The 16,801-nt window shown below is 44.2% G+C and overlaps 2 protein-coding genes across 7 annotated transcripts in view; both read right to left on the reverse strand.

Annotated features, from left to right (window-relative positions):
• Nucleotides 1-2,656: 2,656 nt before the first annotated feature.
• Nucleotides 2,657-6,378, reverse strand: LOC135564279 (uncharacterized). Of its 2 annotated transcripts, XM_065008609.1 has the most exons (9): nt 5,635-6,378; nt 5,371-5,547; nt 5,219-5,280; nt 5,050-5,136; nt 4,921-4,962; nt 3,914-4,852; nt 3,731-3,844; nt 3,523-3,634; nt 2,657-3,428 (listed from the first exon to the last, which is right to left on the reverse strand). In XM_065008609.1, exons 1-6 carry the CDS (start codon nt 5,696-5,698, stop codon nt 4,676-4,678), a joined length of 609 nt encoding a protein of 202 aa, XP_064864681.1. In that variant the 5' UTR covers nt 5,699-6,378; the 3' UTR covers nt 2,657-3,428; nt 3,523-3,634; nt 3,731-3,844; nt 3,914-4,675. The 2 variants fall into 2 exon arrangements, with proteins under 2 accessions (XP_064864681.1, XP_064864680.1); XM_065008608.1 differs by having other exon boundaries at nt 3,731-4,852.
• A 6,969-nt stretch (nt 6,379-13,347) lies between these two features.
• Nucleotides 13,348-16,801, reverse strand: part of LOC115122410 (ryanodine receptor 3-like) — a 269,794-nt gene continuing 266,340 nt past the window's right edge. For all 5 annotated transcript variants that reach the window (XM_065008606.1, XM_065008603.1, XM_065008605.1 and 2 more), the window contains 6 exons: nt 16,378-16,512; nt 15,111-15,267; nt 14,793-14,857; nt 14,272-14,372; nt 14,042-14,093; nt 13,348-13,931 (listed from right to left, as the gene is read on the reverse strand). In XM_065008606.1, the coding sequence (XP_064864678.1) occupies nt 13,836-13,931; nt 14,042-14,093; nt 14,272-14,372; nt 14,793-14,857; nt 15,111-15,267; nt 16,378-16,512 (606 nt within the window). In that variant the 3' untranslated portion in view covers nt 13,348-13,835. The remainder of the gene's footprint in view (nt 13,932-14,041; nt 14,094-14,271; nt 14,373-14,792; nt 14,858-15,110; nt 15,268-16,377; nt 16,513-16,801) is intronic.

Here is a 16,801-nt window from a genome sequence, read left to right on the forward strand (position 1 = left end):
GATACTTTTAATTCAAGTGAAAGAAACTGACCGATGCTTTGTCCAAGTCATGCAGAAACATCTGAGAGACAGAGGCCGTACAGGGAAGATTGTTTGGGTGAAGCAAGGCGATGCGTCAAGGAGCAGTGGTGGCAAAAGTATTCAATTGTCATACTTGAGTAAAAGTAAAGATACCTTAAAATAGAAAACGACTCAAGTATATTTGAGCAATTCCATTTACTTTTGATACTAAAGTATATTTAAAACCAAATACTTTTAGACTTTTACTCAAGCAGTATTTAACTGGGTGACTTTCACTTAACTATCAAAGGTAAAAGTATTCATATTAATGTCAAATTGATTATATTATGCAAACCAGACAGCACAATTTGATTGTGTTTTTTTAATTTACGGATAGCCAGGGGCACACTCCAACACTTAGACATTAATTTACAAACTAATCAGAGGCAGTAGGGATAACCAGGGATGTTCTCTTGATAAGTGTGTGAATTTGACAATTTTCCTGTCAAAAGGGTAGAAGTACTTTTGGGTGTCAGGGAAAATGTATGGAGCAAAAATTACATTATTTTCTTTAGGAATGTAGTAAAGTAAAAGTAAAATTTGTCAAAAATATAAATAGTAAAGTAAAGTACAGATAAGTACTGAAGTAGTACTTTAAATAATTTTTTACTTAAGTACTTTACACCACTGCATGGACGTCTCGCTCTCGTCTCAGCTCCCCCCCCCCCCTCTCTGGAACTCTGACAGCACTGTCTCTCATCGCCTTGGCAGCTGTTGCCATGGTTCGGTCACCTGTCGGCTACGACGTCGCAGCGTGAGCCTCACAACAAACGGGATGTCATGTCCACACAGATCTCAGGTCTGTGACGCTGGTCTACGTCTCCACCGTGATGACGTTGTGGGGATCTGAAGCGTCAGCTCAGCAGTTGCCTTACCAACGGATGAAGACGTTAGAGGGAAGGAAGGAAGGAGCGAAAGAGAGGCAAAGGGAAGAAAGAAAACAAGTGAGCCAGGGAGAGATAGAGAGTGAAAGATGCTGGCCACCTGATCCAGTACCTGTCAATCTTACTCCTCATTTGTCCTGTCATGTCCAGTGTTGTAACAGATGACAAATATTGACCATTGGCAATGGATTGATTGGTAAAAAAATAATAAAAAATGCCTATTAGCCATCCGCATTGACTATATCAGCAATTCACCTAAACCCCGTCCCTCTTGGTTACAGTCACAATCTTGGACAACATTAACCGGTGAAACCCAATTCCCCTCACAATAATCTCAAACTGTGTTTCCAATTCACAATTAAATTTAAACACAGACTACTCCTTGCTAATCAGGAAAATATTGGGTATGTTGTGGTGGACTCATTACAATTACAATCTCGGGAACCTGGTCAAATTATGGTTGTAGTGTAGCAAGCCACTGCATGTCTCTGAATTCACTGTCAGCATGTACCCTATAACCACTGTTGGAGCTAACTAGTGCTCTCAACTAGTATCCTGAGGTCGACAGCAGATGGGAGTTGTATTCATAACATTGCTAATTTAGCTAGCTAACATATCATGTTGAGTTATATTAAGTGGCTAGCTAGTTAGCGTTAGCAGCGTTTGGTGGTCAGTGAGACTGAGAGCTAGTTTACGAGTTGAGCTCGAAAACATTGTAACAAAAGTATAATTTCAGATTTGAAAATCAGGCTCTGCATTTCAGGATCCAAAGTAGCAAATACTCCTGGTGACCTGTTTAAATTATTTTTCCATTTAATTATGTATAGTGTACATTTATCAAATTGTGAGTTTCTTGACTACAAACACAATCACTTCTAGCCGTGTTGAGTCAAAGCAGACAGCCTCCGTTCCATGTGTAGTAACGACCTCTGGTGGCACCGTTAATTCAATACAAATGTGCCACTGTTTTGATCATTTCACAACATTTTTCGCGAACAGGGGCCTGTTGCACAAAACTAGGATAAGGGATTAAGCCAGGATATCTTGGTGATCCTGGCTCAATTGATCCGTAATCCGGTTGCACTAAAGATGGATAAGGGGCAGGAGGATATGTTATGGTATAAATTACCATGGAGATTTATTCTGTGGAGCTAGCCTGCTCCAGACCAGGCTAAATTCCAGGATCTATTTAATCTCATCCCTAATGTCAGTCAGCAGTCACCACAAATGGAAACCAATAGTTATTTCACTGCTCACTATACATTGTTATCACATAACTAGACCCACTGTTATTATTTAAACGTTTGTGATCATTAATTTCAATGATTTTGGATAAAAAATTATTTTTAGATGATGTTGCTATCATTAGATAATTTACAGTTTCCCATAGACTATAAGGCTATATATAAAATGATAGAATATTAGGGCCACAGAGGGGAAAAAAACAAGTCATAATATTGTAACCAGTTGTTTTAAAGGAGGACAGTTGTTAAAATGACAGATGTGGGGCATTTCGTGAAATTGTACTTCAGTATGGTTTCATAAACAAAGACATGCTGATGTGCCAGAATATTAAGTATCACATTGTCATAAGTATCAAAACAATATGTAGCTTTTCTGCAGAAAGAACCAGCCTCATAAATTTATGACTTTATCCTTTTTCTTCAGTGTGGCCCTAGTACTCTGTCATATAAACAAATACACATTCCATATGAATATAAAAACACAATGTGTAACATTATGTTCCTTTATTGAATAAGGACAAAACAAAGCAGGTAAACCATCAGCTCCTTTCGAAACTGAAGTCACAGTGACTCTACAAGATGGAAAGCACAGAATCCAAGCATATTATACAAAATGATACATACACATTCAAAGGTCTGTATATAACACACCCTGCATGTCTGCACACTAAAATAAATGCAGGACAAATCCATACACATCAACTGATCAGACAAATGAATGGATGCAGTAGCCTCCCTGCAGCCTTGTATTACACACAGTATACCGCACAAACATCATAAGAGGCCAAATTCGTCAAAAACGAACCCAAAAAAACCCAAATTCCTCTGCCACCGCAGGACATATTTAACCAAAATTGAAAGCACACATACTAACTAAAATAATTCAACACATATTGGTCCCTCAGCAGCCGACCACTGTCGTCATCAGGGAAGATTGCCGGATTGTCCCAGTCCATGGCTGGTGGCACTCTGGGGGCCCTCTCCTTCCTCAGGCAGGCCACATTGTGGAGGACAGCACAAGCCACAGTAATATCACATGCCCTAACAGGGCTGACCCTTAATTTGTGAAGGCAGTGAAAGCGTGCCTTCAGGAGGCCAAAGGTCATTTCAACTCTGGCCCTGGTCCTGGCATGGGCATGGTTGTAGGCCTGCTGTGCTTCCTGGGGGTCTGTGAAAGGTGTCAGGAGAAAAGGCTGGCAGCCATACCCCCTGTCTCCCAGCAACACACCAGAGAATTCACCTGTCAACACAAAATCTCATCATTACTACCTCATAAACACAGTGATATTCTTGACACAGCCATGATGGTTATAAATAGGGGTTGTGTGGCTTACCTTGTGATAGGCACTGATAGATTTCAGAGGCCCGAAAGATTCTGGAGTCATGGACTGAGCCAGGCCATTTTGCCACAACATTGCTGATCACACAGTCAGCATTGCAGACCATCTGAAATCATAAGATGAGGAATATTACACCAATCAATGCACATCACTGGCAATGCAGAGTGTTCGTCAATGGACAATATCAAAAAGTTATGTTCACCTGAACATTAATGCTGTGAAAGGATTTCCTATTCACAAAATCGGCCTCATGGGCACCTGGGGGCTTTTATCCTTATGTGTGTGCAGTCCACTGCACCAATGACATTGGGGAAACCTGTCACACAAAGTAATGAGTATCCTACTATGTGTTAACAGTTGTCCTGTAATTTGTAGATCCTCTTACCTGCAATCCTATAGAACTCCTCTTTGATGTCACAGAGTCTTCTGTGGCCAGGGAAGGAGATGAAGACATCTGCTAATGCTTTGATAGCCAGACACACACTCCTTATTGTGCGGCAAATTGTGGCCTTGTTCAGCTGTTCTGCATCCCCCACTGAGTACAGGAAGGCTCCACTAGCAAAAAGCGCAAGGCCACACAAACCATTTGCTCCACACTCAGTGCATGGCTCCGTGCAGTGCGGTGCTTAATCCTGGGACCCAGTAGTCTGCATAGATACCTGATGCCATCTGCAGAAAACCTGTATCTTTCATATAGATGGTCATCAGGGAAGGCCAGTGGGTCCAACCGGTCCCTGAAGACCCTTTCTCGCCTGAAGGCTCTCCTCAGCACAAGTGCTTCTTCATCCACCACATCTCGCACGAATGGGCATGCCATTGTCAGAGCAGAAAGGAACACACAATTTTGGGCCTTCATATAGGCTAGTGGCCACACCTGGTGCTGGGGGGTGGGCAAAAGAGGGCGATGCCTTATAACGATGACTTGGTTGTACTGATTGCTGGGAAAATAAAAAAACCTTAGAAAGATGCCACCGTCCTGTGTGCTCACAATAAGAGCTCATATGTCATGGCTCACTTGACTTTACGAGAATATACCTAATTTTTTATTTTGAGCTGTGTCATCTTCTTGGAGCTGGGGGAGGAAAGAAAAATAATGATTAATACATTTGTGTTACAGTTAGCATACAGTGTACATTGAAGGCATATCTCACCTCCTCGCAAGTTTTTTTATTTCAAGGTCCAGTTTCCTAATTGTCCTCTTTTTTATTTCGGACTCCAGTGCAAGATTTTCTATCTTTTTCTTCTTGTACTGAATGTCTATGTCTGCCAGTTCTATTTGGCGCCGGAGGTGGTTGCCATACAACTTTCTGATAGCTTGTGAGCTCTGTGAACACAATACAATTAGCGCAGCTGGAATTTGGCAGGATGTGGTGTCCTTTTATTAATACGCACTATGTTGCCAGGCTGGTTTTCCCACTGTATAGCATCTGGGTCCTGTAAAAGAAATTAGATTTTTTGATTTTGATGAGGACTCCTCACCATTGTAGAGTAAATAGTACTTTCACAGTCTTAACATGATACCTCATGCCTTCTGGAATCCAGAGAGATGGTCTCCTCCTCATCATCGTCTCCATCATGTGCTGTTGCTGCTGCACTGGGGCCTTCACCCTATCACATTTAATCGGATTCATATTGAAGCTAGTAGACAAGACATGCCAGGCCTACAGTATGCCTTTGATGGAGTACTCACTGGATCAGCATCGTCTGGTGCTTGTGCTGGTGGCTCTAACAGGAACACAGTGCTGCCAGGCACTGCAAGGCAATAGGTAAACCAAAGTCAGACAGTCCAAATTGATTCAATATGAATGTGGTTGTATCCCATGTAGAGATGGAAGGACATACCTTGAATGAAGCGGGTGGCATCTTGGGAGGAACCTATGCTCGTCTCTTTCCCCCCAGGGATCCCCTCTAAGACGGGCCTGCCTTTATTTAGCTCCAAGGCCATGTCCTCTGCTGGGGTAAGGTCAGCCTTTGGTGACCCACCACCCGTGCCTTGTCTGTGGGTATTCTTTTTCACTGCTAAAACAGTACAGACAATGTGTGAGCAGGCACCTTCTGGGTACAATATATGCTTGTGCTTTGTTAAATATTAGTCAGGGACCATACCATTCTGCAGAATGTTCTTGTATTTGATTTTGACCTGCTGCCATGTCCGTTTTGGCCCGTTCATGTTTAATCCACACACACACACACACACACACACACATTTAATGGAGTCACACTGCAAAAAAATACTTGGTATTTTTGTCTTGTTTTCAGTAAAAATATCAAAGAATGTATCATAGCTTTAAACAGTGTGATGGAGTTACTTTACACAATTTCACTCATATCTGCAGTGCATTTCAATTAAAAATTTAACCGTTTCATAATTACAGTACAACTGCATTTTTGGAGATGTGAATTAAATATTTGAATTGTAATTGTGATGTTTCAGCGGAGCGGTGAGTGTGTAATTGTGCACTACTTACGCATTCAGGCGGTCTGCAATACTTTGCCACGCTTTTTCTCTTTGCTTTATCACTGTGGCGGTGTTGCCTTTCTTCTTAATTATATCTTTTACCTCCTCGTATGCCTCCATGAGGATTTGTGCTTCCGACGGGGAAAAGTACGCGGCTCTAGTTGCCATGGTAAATCAGTTAATCTGTGATCTGTGGCGGGGTCTATTTGAGTGAGCCGTGAGCGCGCACCTATCCAGGATTGGTTTCACCTGGCTTAATGAATCCGTGTCTGCTCATCCTGGCTTGGTCTTTGTGCAACCAATTAAGCCTGGACGCACATGTTTTGGCTTCATTGAGCTCAGCTGAGTCATTTATCCCGGATGTCTTAATTCTACTTTTGTGCAACAGGCCCCAGGTGTGTAAATGAAATAAGCCAAAGCTTCCCCCAACCCCATTTTAGAGAGACACGGCGCACCCCCATTACTCCTCCAGCAGGTGGTAGAGATGGAACGTGTGATGTCTTCAGCTTGATTTTGTTAGAACGGGAAGAAATTAAGCTTTCCGGTGGTATAAACACAGATTTATTTTTCCACTCAACATGTAAAGTGTTGCTTCATGAGCTGAAATATAATATCCCTGAAATGTTCTATACTCACAAAAAGCTTATTTCTCTCAAATGTTGTGCACACATTTGTTTACCTCCCACTTAGTGAGCATTTCTCCTTTGCCAAGATAATCCACCCACCTGAGTGGTGTGACATATAAAAAAAAATGATTAAACAGCATAATCATTACACAGGTGCACCTTGTGCTGGGGACAATAAAAGGCCACTCTAAAATGTGTCGTTTTGTCACACAACACAATGACCCAGATGTCTCAATTTGAGGGAGTGTGCAATTGGCAAGCTGACTGCAGGAATGTCCATCAGAGCTGTTGCCAGATAATTTCATGTGAAATTCTCTACCAAAAATCCACCTCCAACATTGTTTTAGAGAATTTGTCAGTACGTCCGAACCGGCCTCACAACTGCAGACCACGTGTATGGCATTGTGTGGGCGAGTGGTTTGCTAATGTCAACATTGTGAACCCGAGTGTCCCATGGTGGCGGTGGGGTTATGGTATGGGGAGGCATAAACAATGGACAACGAACACAATTGCATTTTATCGATAGCAATTAGTGCACAGAGATACCGTGACGAGATCCTGAGGCTCATTGTCGTACTATTCATCTGCCGCCATCACCTCATGTTTCAGCATGATAATGCTCTGCTCCATGTCACAAGGATCTGTACACAATTCCTGGAAGCTGAAAATGTCACAGTTCTTCCATGGCCTGCATACTCACGAGACATGTCACCCAATTTTTGTTCGGGGTGTGTGTGTGTATATATATATATATATATATATATATATATATATATATATATATATATATATATATATATATATATATAATAGGTGACCTGGACAGTATATTTTTGTTGGCGTAATTAAGGTCAAGTGTACACAACACTGAGCTAGCAAACAATGTAACAAAAGTATAATTAGCGATTTAAAAAGCCTCTAACAGGCTCTGCATTTCAGGAACCACAGTCGTCCAAGTGCATTGTTCAGTTACCATTTAAACATGCGATTTACGTGTGAGATTGACCAATGTGACGGACTCGACAACAGTTGCTATCCATTGGAGCGCTGCGATTGGTTGCCCAAGATTCTGGGGTGGGGCATAGCGAAGGGTCAATTATGCTTCTTTCTTTCCTTCGTGTTTTTTTGACATGACCTTATTGATGCATAAATCACCTCAGTCAGTGTGTTTCTGACGTAGAGACAAAAGCCCTGCTCTTCTGTTCCCCTCTCTTGACAATGTATAGGGATAGAGGGTTAGGGAGGGAAGCTGTGCCTGAAAGACTGTTTGAAGGGAGGGTTAGGGAGGGAAGCTGTGCCTGAAAGACTGTTTGAAGGGAGGGTTAGGGAGGGAAGCTGTGCCTGAAAGACAGTTTGAAGGGAGGGTTAGGGAGAGAAGCTGTGCCTGAAAGACTGTTTGAAGGGAGAGAAGCTGTGCCTGAAAGACTGTTTGAAGGGAGGGTTAGGGAGAGAAGCTGTGCCTGAAAGACTGTTTGAAGGGAGGGTTAGGGAGAGAAGCTGTGCCTGAAAGACTGTTTGAAGGGAGGGTTAGGGAGGGAAGCTGTGCCTGAAAGACTGTTTGAAGGGAGGGTTAGGGAGGGAAGCTGTGCCTGAAAGACGGTTTGAAGGGAGGGTTAGGGAGAGAAGCTGTGACCTTGAGAATGTTCTGCTATCTCTACCTCACTCTAACTAGTTTAGCTGTGGGTGAAGGCAACATTATTATCTATTAGAAGTTAAGCTAATTGATAAAGCTAATTGGACAATTTAATTAATAAATATTGTATCTAACAATCTGATTCAGACCAAACTTTTTTTCTAACAATGAGTAAGACATGAGGAATCCAAATAAATAGTCAAAAGCTACCCACGGACCCCACACAACAATCCCACCCTAACAACCAGTATCAGTTCTCTATGTCCAACAGGTAGTATAGAGCTACGACTATAAATATAGTTTTTTCTTCCTATGTAATGTATTCTCAGTGAATTTGGTAGAGGTTCTTTTTCCCCTCCTGTTCAGTGAAATGAGTCATTGAAGTGGTTATGTTTATGGCCTATCCTACATCCTGGTATTACCAGGTTCTGACCACTAGATGTGGTCCTAACCCTGGTAACTACAGAAATGATTTCAGAACAATCCAACCAATGGTGGGTGTCATGGCTTGCTGAAATGACATGGAATGACCCTGATGCCTCCGTGGAAAGAGGGTTACTAAACGAGTTTGGAGGTACTAATTATAAAACTACAATTGAAAGGAATCGATAGTCTGCTTTGATAAGACTTTCTACGATACATGGTCTTACTGCAAAACCAACTTTGTTTGGTGACCCCTAGTGACTGACTGTATGGTGACCCCTAGTGACTGACTGGTTTGGTGACCCCTAGTGACTGACTGGTTTGGTGACCCCTAGTGACGGACTGTTTGGAGACCCCTAGTGACTGACTGTTTGGTGACCCCTAGTGACGGACTGTTTGGTGACCCCTAGTGATGGACTGTTTGGTCACCCCTAGTGACGGACTGTTTGGTGACCCTAGTGACGGACTGTTTGGTGACCCCTAGTGACTGACTGTTTGGTGACCCCATTGACTGACTGGTGACCCCTAGTGACTGACTGTTTGGTGACCCCTAGTGACTGACTGGTTTGGTGACCCCTATTGACTGACTGTTTGGTGACCCCTAGTGACTGACTGTTTGGTGACCCCTATTGACTGACTGTTTGGTGACCCCTAGTGACTGACTGTTTGGTGACCCCTAGTGACGGACTGTTTGGTGACCCCTAGTGACTGACTGGTTTGGTGACCCCTAGTGACTGACTGTTTGGTGACCCCATTGACTGACTGGTTTGGTGACCCCCTATTGACTGACTGTTTGGTGACCCCTAGTGACTGACTGTTTGGTGACCCCATTGACTGACTGGTGACCCCTAGTGACTGACTGGTTTGGTGACCCCTAGTGACTGACTGTTTGGTGACCCCTAGTGACTGACTGTTTGGTGACCCCATTGACTGACTGGTTTGGTGACCCCTAGTGACTGACTGTTTGGTGACCCCTAGTGACTGACTGTTTGGTGACCCCTAGTGACGGACTGTTTGGTGACCCCATTGACTGTTTGGTGACCCCTAGTGACTGACTGTTTGGTGACCCCTAGTGACTGACTGTTTGGTGACAGAACTGAATCAAATTGTACAGTCTGGCCAGGTTGATATCAGTATTTTAATTTGGTAACATCGCTCAGTGTGAAATTGTAAAAGACTGAATCCAACGTACACTGTTGGATCCTTTAATGGACAAAAGATATGTCAAATGTATGCATGCATGACTAAGTCACTTTGGATTCAATTCTGCTGAAAGGTAAATACCACTATAAATACTATGTAACTTAATTAATAAAAAATATGTTTTCCCATCTAAATAAAAAAAAAGACTATAATAAGTGCCTATTAAGTACCAAATAAAATAACAGGGTTGGCCATAACGGTTGACGACTTCATCTTAAATCATCCACTTTGTTTTGGGACCAGTCTCCCCTGTCCCAGGAGTCGATTAATGCTCACTTTTCTTCAGCACAAGAACTGTTCATGAAATGGGTTTCCATGGCCAAGCCTCAGATCACCATGTGCAATGCCAAGCCTCAGATCACCATGTGCAATGCCAAGCCTCTGATCACCATGTGCAATGCCAAGCCTCTGATCACCATGTGCAATGCCAAGCCTCAGATCACCATGTGCAATGCCAAGCCTCAGATCACCATGTGCAATGCCAAGCCTCTGATCACCATGTGCAATGCCAAGCCTCAGATCACCATGTGCAATGCCAAGCGTCGGGCTGGAGTGGTGTAAAGCTCACCGGCATTGAACTCTGGAGCAGTGGAAAAGCGTTCTATGGAGTGATGAATCATGCTTCACCATCTGGCAGTCCAACGGATTAATCTGGGTTTGGCGGATACCAGGAGAATGCTACCTGCCCCAATGCATAATGCCAACCGTAAAGTTTGGTGGAGGAGGAACTCTGGGGCTGTTTTTCGTGGTTCGGGCCCCTTAGTTCCAGTGAAGGGAAATCGTAACGCTACAGCACACAATGACATTCTAGAATACTCTGTGCTTCTAACTTTGTGGCAACAGTCCTGTTTTAGTATGGCAATATACTGTATATGGTTGCAGGTGCAGTGTAATGTGTTGTTTTACAGGGTCAACCATAGTAGTACAGCGCCCCTGGAGGTGCTCTAACCCAGTCATATATCATATTTTACTCCACTTCTCCTCAGGCAAGGCACGGAGCGCTGCTTATCTGAAAGACGCTAAGACAGATCGCTATAAAAACTTTTCAGAAATGGACAAAATCGTAAGATCAAATTTGGACGAAGGGCATTCTTGATTTATGATAGCCAATTATAGAATTTACTTTTCACAAATTAATTGTTGAGAGTTATCTCCCTCCCCTCACTCCCATTTTACTGATTCCACATGTCAAAGTCCCCGTTTTTTTTCTGTCTCATTAACCAACCAACCCGGGGTCGCTTGACCGAGTGGCTGAAGGATTGGCGGCTGACTGGGGCAACAGATATGGGACTGTTAGCAGCACCAGAACTCTGTGAGCGACCGAGTGTTTAACTGTGTTTTGTATTTTTACTTATTCAACGTTAAAGGATAATGGTATTTCTACTCCTTTTGCCTTGTCAGACACGCACACACACACACACACACACACACACACGGCTTTACCCTCAGAACGGTTTCTGTGATTGGATAGGTGCTAGTTGCCATGGACAACAGAGATGTTTTTCATTGCATTGGTTACTTTATTCTTCCTCCTCAGAAAGAAACGCAGTTTCTCAAAGCTACTACATCCAAATGTTACAATTAGAGGTTCACTGTTTCTCTCTATCGCTACGTGTTCAATAAATCTTGAACCGTGTTATTTCCTCAGTGTGTCATTTCTCATGTCTACTGTGGAAAGAAAGGTGTACAGGCAGGCAAGGAGACTCTGAAGCTTGGGAACCAATCCAAACGGAGCAACATTTACACAATGGTTACCTAGTTTTTGTACAACAAAGTAAATGTTTTGAACTGAAAATCCACAAAACTATCACTACTGTAGCTAGGCAATTATGCTCTTAACTAATCCAAACTCTAGAGCACTAAAGGGTGTCAAGGGACACCATGGTTGTGTGTGCATAGTTTCTCAAATTAAGGCACAATGGCACTTGATAAACAACTATAAATGGGCTCAAGACTGACCCTTGAGGGACGCATTTTTTAAATTCCTCATCTCACCAAGCAAATCATATTCAGACCAAGCTAGAATAGTTCTAATTCAATGAATTTAATTTCTAGTTTCATCATTATCACCACCACAATACACATTCTAGCATCAATCTTATTTCGGTAATCAGTTAATTATCTGGGTTATTACCGTCTTCGGCATTAATATCATGGCTTGTGCATTACTTGTACATTCCATCACCCATCAAACTGAAACCCTACACATCAATGTCTCCACTCTGCCACATGATGGATTGTGCAACGGTTTTGGTGTTAAGCGAAGTGAAAAGGGCAATGTGTCATCATGACAAATCACATCAAAATATATATATTTTTTTGCGTTCCAAAGAGCATACGAGGTGTCACCGTGGCGGGTGACTTATCTTTTAGTGACAGGCAAAAGGACTTTACTTTCCATATAAAAATCCAAAACACCAAGTCCAATCATCGTCAGTCATCGTCTTCATCACATCAGTCTCTCCTCAGTAGTGGCTGGCCATTTCAATAGGTGAAACTGTATGATGGATACAATGGCAACAGAAGAGCAACGTGGAGCTAGTTTTCAGGTTCCATTAAGGTTCAAGTGAGTTAGTCTCTCAGATACAGTGTCCTCTCTACCCAGTTGGTGTTGTAGGGTAGCTGGGTAGTGTCCTGGTGTTCTCTCTACCCAGTTGGTGTTGTAGGGTAGCTGGGTAGTGTCCTCTCTACCCAGATAGTGTTGTAGGGTAGCTGGGTTGTTTCCTGGTGTCCTCTCTACCCAGATAGTGTTGTAGGGTAGCTGGGTAGTGTCCTGGTGTCCCTCTCTACCCAGTTGGTGTTGTAGGGTAGCTGGGTAGTGTCCTCTCTACCCAGATGGTGTTGTAGGGTAGCTGGGTAGTGTCCTCTCTACCCAGTTGGTGTTGTAGGGTAGCTGGGTAGTGTCCTCTCTACCCAGATAGTGTTGTAGAGTAGCTGGGTAGTTTCCTGGTGTCCTCTCTACCCAGATAGTGTTGTAGGGTAGCTGGGTCGTGTCCTGGTGTCCTCTCTACCCAGATGGTGTTGTAGGGTCGTGTCCTGGTGTCCTCTCTACCCAGATGGTGTTGTAGGGTAGCTGGGTAGTGTCCTCTCTACCCAGATGGGTTTGTAGGGTAGCTGGGTAGTGTCCTGGTGTCCTCTCTACCCAGATAGTGTTGTAGGGTAATGTCCTGGTGTCCTCTCTACCCAGATGGTGTTGTAGGGTAGCTGGGTCGTGTCATGGTGTCCTCTCTACCCAGATGGTGTTGTAGGGTAGCTGGGTCGTGTCCTGGTGTCCTCTCTACCCAGATGGTGTTGTAGGGTAGCTGGGTAGTGTCCTGGTGTCCTCTCTACCCAGATAGTGTTGTAGGGTAGCTGGGTAGTGTCCTGGTGTCCTCTCTACCCAGATGGTGTTGTAGGGTAGTGTCCTGGTGTCCTCTCTACCCAGATGGTGTTGTAGGGTAGCTGGGTAGTGTCCTGGTGTCCTCTCTACCCAGATGGTGTTGTAGGGTAGTGTCCTGGTGTCCTCTCTACCCAGATGTTGTTGTAGGGTAGCTGGGTCGTGTCCTGGTGTCCTCTCTACCCAGATGGTGTTGTAGGGTAGCTGGGTCGTGTCCTGATGTCCTCTCTACACAGATGGTGTTGTAGGGTAGCTGGGTCGTGTCCTGATGTCCTCTCTACACAGATGGTGTTGTAGGGTAGCTGGGTCGTGTCCTGATGTCCTCTACCCAGATGGTGTTGTAGGGTAGCTGGGTAATGTAGTGTTTAGGTGTCCTCTCTACACAGATAGTGTTGTCTATCCATTAAAGTTCATTGACGTGAGTAAGAAGTCTGTCTCAGATAAGGTGTAGGGTTGTGAGTAGGTAGACGGGTCTCTCAAATACAGATAGTGTTGTTTTATGGTAGCTGGGTAATGTAGTGTTAGGTGTCCTGTCTACCCAGGTAGGGTTGTAGGGTAGCTGGGTAATGTAGTGTTTAGGTGTCCTCTCTACCCAAGCAGGTCCTCATACTGCTTCCTGAAACAGTCCCCAGCAGGGAAGAAGTCCCAGCATCTCTCCTGGTACATCTTCCACACATACGACTCCTGTTGAGGGAGACAACGCAGTACGAGAAAGGGTTTAATGAGTGAGAAGGTGTTTTTCGATGACCTGTGACCTGTTTTCATACGATAAAGAGAAGTGTTATTGTACGTACCTGACCCGTGTGTTCAGTCTCGTCCTTGTTGATGAGGTACATCAGGAAGAAGCTGCACAAGGACAAAAGCAGTGTCAAAGGAGGCCAGATTGATCAAAATATTAACTCGGGCTTTCATCCAGAGCCTCATTGGTTAAGCACATCTAATTCAATTCAAACGAGAGCCTTTTAATGGAGCAGCTCTGGTCATATGTGCTTGAACAACATGCTCATGTCAGTTATGTACTCACAGGTAGTTGGCCAGGTTGTGCTCTTGTAAGGTGTGGGTCTCAAAGCCGTGGGGTGTCGTGTCAAAGTAGTCGTTTCCAATCCCACAGATGAAGCATTTAGTCTACAAGAGGATGGAATGTGTTAATCAGATACATTCCCCTAACTTAACATATTAGCGTTGATTCAAGAGAATAAAATGTTCTGTTGTGAAGAATATGGAATCGTGTCAACGACTTAACAACAACAGAATAACATTGCTGTTTCCTAACATTGATACAGTAGGTTCTAGGTGAGACCAGGTGAACTCGCACCTCCAGACCAGGTGAACTCTCACCTCCAGACCAGATGAACTCTCACCTCCAGACCAGGTGAACTCTCACCTCCAGACCAGGTGAACTCTCACCTCCAGACCAGGTGAACTCTCACCTCCAGACCAGGTGAACTCTCACCTCCAGACCAGGTGAACTCTCACCTCCAGACCAGGTGAACTCTCACCTCCAGACCAGGTGAACTCTCACCTCCAGACCAGGTGAACTCTTACCTCCATATCCTCCTTCACCTGCTCCTGCTGGTCTCTCAGTTCCCCAAACGCATCAATAATCAAACCTGGAGTATTGAATGAGACAGCATTTTAACTTCACATTTATTACACAGGAAAAAGCCTAGTCCTCTCGGCTGTTGTTTTAAACAGCAAGAAGCCAAATACAATGGTTCCCAACCTGGGGTTCTGGTACCACGGGGGTACCAATCCTATCCACAGGGGGTATTTGGGAAGACTCATATCATATGGAAAAACAATGTGATCGGAGGTACGGTAACCAAACAAGGATGAGAACCACCGGCCTAGTAGATAACGTACCCTGGATGATGGCCAGGAGGATGACGATGACGAAGAAGAAGAAGGTGATGTCGAAGAGGATACGCCACAGCTCGTAGGGGTCTCCGGCCGGGTCCTCGAGCTCATCACCGATACCACCGCCGGCCCTCACCCCCGCGTACAGGTGGAACAGATAGCACTGAGGAGGATATACAGGAGGAAAAGATAGCACTGAGCAGGATATACAGGAGGAACAGATATCACTGAGGAGGATATACAGGAGGAAAAGATAGCACTGAGGAGGATATACAGGAGGAACAGATAGCACTGAGGAGGATATACAGGAGGAACAGATAGCACTGAGGAGGATATACAGGAGGAACAGATAGCACTGAGGAGGATATACAGGAGGAACAGATAGCACTGAGCAGGATATACAGGAGGAACAGATAGCACTGAGCAGGATATACAGGAGGAACAGATAGCACTGAGGAGGATATACAGGAGGAAAAGATAGCACTGAGCAGGATATACAGGAGGAACAGATAGCACTGAGGAGGATATACAGGAGGAACAGATAGCACTGAGCAGGATATACAGGAGGAACAGATAGCACTGAGGAGGATATACAGGAGGAACATATATCACTGAGCAGGATATACAGGAGGAACATATATCACTGAGCAGGATATACAGGAGGAACAAATAGCACTGAGGAGGATATACAGGAGGAACATATATCACTGAGCAGGATATACAGGAGGAACAAATAGCACTGAGGAGGATATACAGGAGGAACATATATCACTGAGCAGGATATACAGGAGGAACAGATATCACTGAGCAGGATATACAGGAGGAACAGATATCACTGAGCAGGATATACAGGAGGAACAAATAGCACTGAGGAGGATATTCAGGAGGAACATATATCACTGAGCAGGATATACAGGAGGAACAGATATCACTGAGCAGGATATACAGGAGGAACAGATATCACTGAGCAGGATATACAGGAGGAACAGATAGCACTGAGCAGGATATACAGGAGGAACAGATAGCACTGAGCAGGATATACAGGAGGAACAGATAGCACTGAGCAGGATGTGTAGCAGTTTTTGGATTCCTTCCTACAACATGTTCTGTGAGTTGTGGAATTAACTCCAACCAAGCCATCTATTAGTGGCTTGGTTGGAAGGATGTGAAGGATGTGTATGACTGACTGATACGTGCTATGACACCGTATCAATACTACTTTGTTGAGTCATCTACTAGCAGTGAGTAGAGGGGTGTGTTTGTGCAGACTTACAGTCATCATGTCGTCACACTTCATATCAGGTGCGTCCTCGTCCTCGCTCTTGTTGTAGAACTTCCTGAAGAAGTTGAAGGCCACCACAGTGTACAGATACACCACCACCGCCAACAGACCTACGGTCAGCACCAACTGTAGAGAGAGAGAGAGACAGAGAGAGAGAGAGAGGGAGAGAGACAGGGAGAGGGAGCGACAGGGAGAGACAGAGAGAGAGACACAGAGAGAGAGACACAGAGAGAGAGACACAGAGAGAGAGACACAGAGAGAGAGACACAGAGAGAGAGACACAGAGAGAGAGACAGAGAGAGAGAGAGAGAGAGAGAGAGAGACAGAGGGAGACAGAGTGAGAGACAGAGTGAGAGAGAGAGACAGAGAGAGAGAGAGAGAGAGAGAGAGAGAGAGAGAGAGAGACAGAGGGAGA

Source organism: Oncorhynchus nerka, linkage group LG24 (genome assembly GCF_034236695.1).
Source record: "Oncorhynchus nerka isolate Pitt River linkage group LG24, Oner_Uvic_2.0, whole genome shotgun sequence".
In the NCBI taxonomy this organism is placed as follows: Eukaryota; Metazoa; Chordata; class Actinopteri; order Salmoniformes; family Salmonidae; genus Oncorhynchus; species Oncorhynchus nerka.